At 38.8% G+C, this 5,000-nt stretch overlaps 1 protein-coding gene across 4 annotated transcripts in view; it reads right to left on the reverse strand.

The window, feature by feature from the left end:
* LOC122247979 (store-operated calcium entry-associated regulatory factor) overlaps nucleotides 1-814 on the reverse strand; it is an 8,172-nt gene extending 7,358 nt beyond the window's left edge. Inside the window, exon 1 of one of the 4 annotated variants that reach the window (XM_086537946.1) lies at nucleotides 757-814. Coding sequence is in view for 1 of the 4 variants with exons in the window: in XM_086537944.1 (XP_086394070.1) it covers nucleotides 518-527 (10 nt within the window). In the remaining 3 variants the exon portion in view is untranslated. Of the gene's footprint in view, nucleotides 1-384 lie in introns of all 4 variants that reach the window. The other 3 variants (XM_086537945.1, XM_086537944.1, XM_086537947.1) reach the window with 3 other exon arrangements.
* Between the last annotated feature and the right edge of the window lie 4,186 nt (nucleotides 815-5,000).

A 5,000-nucleotide genomic window follows, 5' to 3' on the forward strand; every position in this document is an offset into this window, starting at 1 on the left:
TTTTCTGAAATTTAAAATGAGGCACTCTTATGAATAATACCTGGTAATTTTGTGTAAAGTTCAGTCATTCATATACTTATATACTCAAATAACACTGTAAACGGGAGTTGCAAAATAATTAGTTACATTTGTATCTCCATAAGTTGCAAATATCAAAATGCCTCTGTTAGAATATGTTAAACCTTTCTTATAAACCATACTCACACTACAAAATTTCCACTTCAGACTTCTGGAGTTTCCTTCAAATATATTGTCTATTCTTGAATCTATTCTTTATAGCTTTTCCAATGACACCAGATTAGTGTCACAAAGCAGCTACAATACAAGACCCAAAGGAATATGCTACCATGACAATACATAATAAAAAAAATACAAAACACTTACTAAAAATTTAGGTTCATTTACTTTTGAACATTTTTTTGCACCAACTATATACAACTAGACCAAAATGTCTAAAGTCTCGCCTACATGACCTGAAAAACAATCAACATACAAGCTTAAATCTCATGCCACTTACGAACTGCCATGCGGATAAGACTTCCCGAGATATCACTTCTTATCAACAAAATTCAACCAAAACGAGAAACAAACCTGCGCTGACAACTATTGGCTTCTTATTAACACTCCAAATCAAACTTTAGTGCTCAACGAAATGTATTCTCCTCTTCACATTCACTTCTAACTTCTCGACACTTCCAGACATCCAGACATAATAACCCAAGTGATTTCTCTGACGTCAAAATATAAGGCTCTCACCTCCTCAGCTGACGAAAGAATTTCTCGAAGAGGATGTAAACACATTGACGTCATGAGATTAGTCGCTCTCTGATTGGCTGTTTCCAACCCGCGCTTTTTGAAACGTTTGGAGAAGGTTCTTATGTTAGTATTTCTTTATTATTTTCTGTTTGGCTTTGCTGTTAATTAGTATAGGTGGTTATTATTCGTACTTGGATATTTATGTGAGGGAAGAGGTTTATTGTCTATGCTGTGTGTGATTTCCTGCTAAAAAAAATCAATGAAATATTTAGCTATGTGAGTACTCCCACTATGACTCATATATGTTAACCTACGTTAGCGTGAAGGTCAGCAAGCAAATTATTATAAAGAAACATATACGTGGCATTTGTACATAATGGAAATAAAGGAAATGGGTAAATTAGCATTGACAACAAAAAAATGTCTACCACAATCAAAGTTTTTCTTCTTCATAAACACGTTTCATGAAAGGGTTAATTTTAATCGTTAATGTTACTATAATATAAATATTGCCCCATAGCAGTTATAACCATTGCTAAAAATCATAACACTTATCATAACCATAAGTATCCCTTTTGTTTCTATTCATATCGTGTAACTCCTGTTGTTCATGTTATTATCTTCGTTATTGTTATTATCATATATGTTATTTTGCATATAAGAATCATTGCCATTATCATTATTTAGCATCATCATACTTGGCATTATCATAATAATTATTTATTTTATATATTTCCTGATGACCATCCCGTAGTTGACTAAAAGCTGATTAACTAACTTCTGTGAGAGAAGGCTTTCACTCGAGGTCATCACTCGCGGGGTCATTCGTCGGTTTTGGGCGCAGCCACTTCCCCGTCACGCCTCCAGCATAACTCGGTCTTGAAGTAGGTGTGGGCGAAGCAGCTACAAAGTTAACAAAATGTTATTCCAAACTTCTTATAACGATCGAACGCACGTGCATTGCATGATTTGATTAGTTAATGGGGTGCTCAAAAGAGCAGTTGACCGTTATGTACAAACACGGGATAGAGTTTAACGTCATTGGATACTATTATTATATACTAGGACATCACATATATTCGTAACTTTTACCACGAATTTTATAATCTGATTTACTAGTGATCACAAAAGAAAATCGAGCATCATCATCTTCCCCAACATTTTCTAATTCATCTACATCAGCCTGAAGTACATACGCCAAGCACAACCTTTTCTGCTTCCTTCTTTTCCCTTACCCCTGTTCTACACTTCACAGGTTCTTTTTTTCACCTTTCTTCAGTAGCAATGTCTTCCATGTCATTTGTAGTGCCCGTGAAGAATTCATACTTACATAAATTGTAAACCAAACAATGGTTCTTTGTTAGCAATACCATTAATCCTGATAATCCCGATTGTAAAATACGCACTGAGTTTGCCTCGAAACAGATGGCCCATTTTCGACTTTGTCTAGCCTAAGACTTTTCCCTCTCCTACCTGGAACAAAGACAAAACAATCATTGTGTTTGAATATGTGTGTGTGTGTGTGTGTGTGTGTGTGTGTGTGTGTGTGAGAGAGAGAGAGAGAGAGAGAGAGAGAGAGAGAGAGAGAGAGAGAGAGAGAGAGAGAGAGAGAGAGAGAGAGAGAGAGAGAGAGAGAGAGAGAGAGAGAGAGAGAGAGAGAGAGAGAGAGAGAGAGAGAGAGAGAGAGAGAGAGAGAGAGAGAGAGAGAGAGAGATAGAGATAGAGAGATTGATGGATAAATAGAGAGAGGACCTGACAGGAATTAGAGAATATAGTATGGTTTTGTCAACCTCGAAAAAAAAAATGCCAGGGTTTTAAGGTAGGTGATGTTTTGGTGGTTGAGGCGATGAAAAGTGACAGAGACACTGAAAGGGATCTGTACAGAGGGTCAAGAACAGTAGTGGTCACGATATATGCTGCTGCTGAAGTGTGATTTCACCAAGGGTCTAGGTTGAGTCCGTTTTGGTTTATGGCGTTGATATCTGTACCAAGTGAGGCGGTTGGAGGTGAAGCCATCTGGGAGCTGCTATATGCAAATGCTCTGATGGCGATGCCTCCCTCGGAAAACGCCTGCTGCAGAGGATGACAGTGTCTAGAATCAGGAGGGTTGAGGGTAATTGCAGGGAAGTCGGAGACGGTGGTCAGCAGTAGGGCAGGGAATGGGCAGATCCAGCTGGAAGATACAAGTAGAAGGCAACTGTACCTTTTGGGCAGTTTCGGAAATCTTGGGGCGACGATAGATGGCACAACTGAAAGGTTTGCAGATCTCGAACACGATATAGCAAGTACATATGAAGAGAAATCAGAATAGCAATATCATGCGACTGAAAGGTTTTAGTTTAAAGAGTATAGATTCTTCTCATGCACGTTGCATACCGTTCAGCTATTGTTGTGAATGATTAAGTAATTTTTGTTTTAGCCATATTTTTTACACCTTACTTCTAAAAAGGTTCGAGGTGGTTCCGTCGTATGGCACAGTGTGTCCTCACGACGGTCACTCCAAGCGCCTCTTGCGACGTAGCTTCTTATCTACTTCTGTCTGTAAATTTTGCCTCAGAGTATGTCCACGGTAGTGTGATCAAGATGCTACGACGGCCTCAGTCCCTGTCCAAAACGGTACGATCCTCCATCGCCCGGTCGGAGGACGTAGGCCCGCAGAATTTGTGTCTTTCAATATTTCCTTACCTGATGTAACGTCTTGACATACCTTCGCATTCGCACTATCTTATCTCACCTCACACTACTTTCCACATTCCTTGACCAGTTACCGCAATGGTTCTCCGCATTTCTTAAGACGAATATGGAAATCCACACTGAGCGCGACATTTAAAAGTGTCACATGATGGCATCTGACACACCGCTAGCAGCATACTCCGAGCTCGTCAATGATGACTTTTTCCCTACACCCTTCCGCCATTCTACTAACTCCCTGATGAGTCCTGAATCATGCAAAGGAGAGGGAGTCTCCTTTGCATATATATATATATATATATATATATATATATATATATATATATATATATATATATATATATATATATATATGTACTGGAACTGTAAGGACAGAAGCTGCAGTACAAAAGTCCATACAGCCAATGGGTATACTATCATATGACAAAAAACAGTCACTGCCATCCACCTATCCACGGCGGGGTTGAGGGGATGAATCATATTGTGGATACCTACTCTTAGCAGATTCAGGTATCTAACTGATGTATACTTATTGTTTGTTTTGTTTTTCATTTGTTTTTGTCGTTGACTGAAATATTTCCTTAATCAGGTCGGTTGGTCGATTTTAATCCACCGTAGAAATAACGAGGAGGCCTTTATGGACAATGCGACAACGAACCGCAAACGAGCACATTATTTAAACAAATGTCACGAGACATAACTTCTTAGAAAATGCATACAATCTGCTGTTATTTAGTCAGGGACCTTGTATTCTTTAATAAAAGGGATACAAAAACCCAGAAGCGGGAAGTGAGATTGCATGCTTGGGCATCATCGATTGACCACGACTCCCATTAGTACTGTGAGAAAGGAGAGCAACAAGATTAAAGCGATTACATGCAATGGCATTCCCTCTCTTCATCCAGGATTGGGAGCTTCACCCTTACTTAATAAATTGTTCCAGGACTCTTCTCTTAATAATCTCCCATTACCAATATGGAAATGCTCTTTTAAGTTAAAACTACCAATGTCAGCTATCAGATCTTCCTGACATATCTTTACAACTAAAACTTCCTTCAGTATTAAGACCTCTGCACTCGGGGATGAAGGAATCATTTATGACCTTATCCGACTTCTTTTTAAGGTTCGGGTAAAGGGAAGAAATCTTCTTCTCGATCTCTTCAACGAACCTATACTTCAGACACTCTGCTTATCACTTGGAAACAGGCAATATTCATTCACATTCTAGAACCAGGAAGCCCTGACGAATACATATCAATTTCTCTAAAGCCTGTGAATTCATCTCATTCGTCTTCCTCACTAGATCAAAGGCCATAGCCATCTGGTTTTGGCTTCCCAGAGGGGAAAGGAACGCAAATGTGCTCAGAATGTTGTTGGGTAGATTCCTCTACATCGTATTTGTAGTACACATATCAGTCATATGAATATAAACGAGTCATATTTAGAATCTATGACTGCATTTCGTATTTCGATTTTACTGAAGAGTGACACCGAAAACCATCACCTGGGACAAAGAGCACTTTTACAATTACTTTTGGAATTTGTAAGTGTAT

The sequence above is a fragment of the Penaeus japonicus genome, unplaced genomic scaffold (genome assembly GCF_977035675.1).
Source record: "Penaeus japonicus unplaced genomic scaffold, GWHDUDI00000001_assembly GWHDUDI00000006, whole genome shotgun sequence".
Lineage (NCBI taxonomy): Eukaryota > Metazoa > Arthropoda > Malacostraca > Decapoda > Penaeidae > Penaeus > Penaeus japonicus.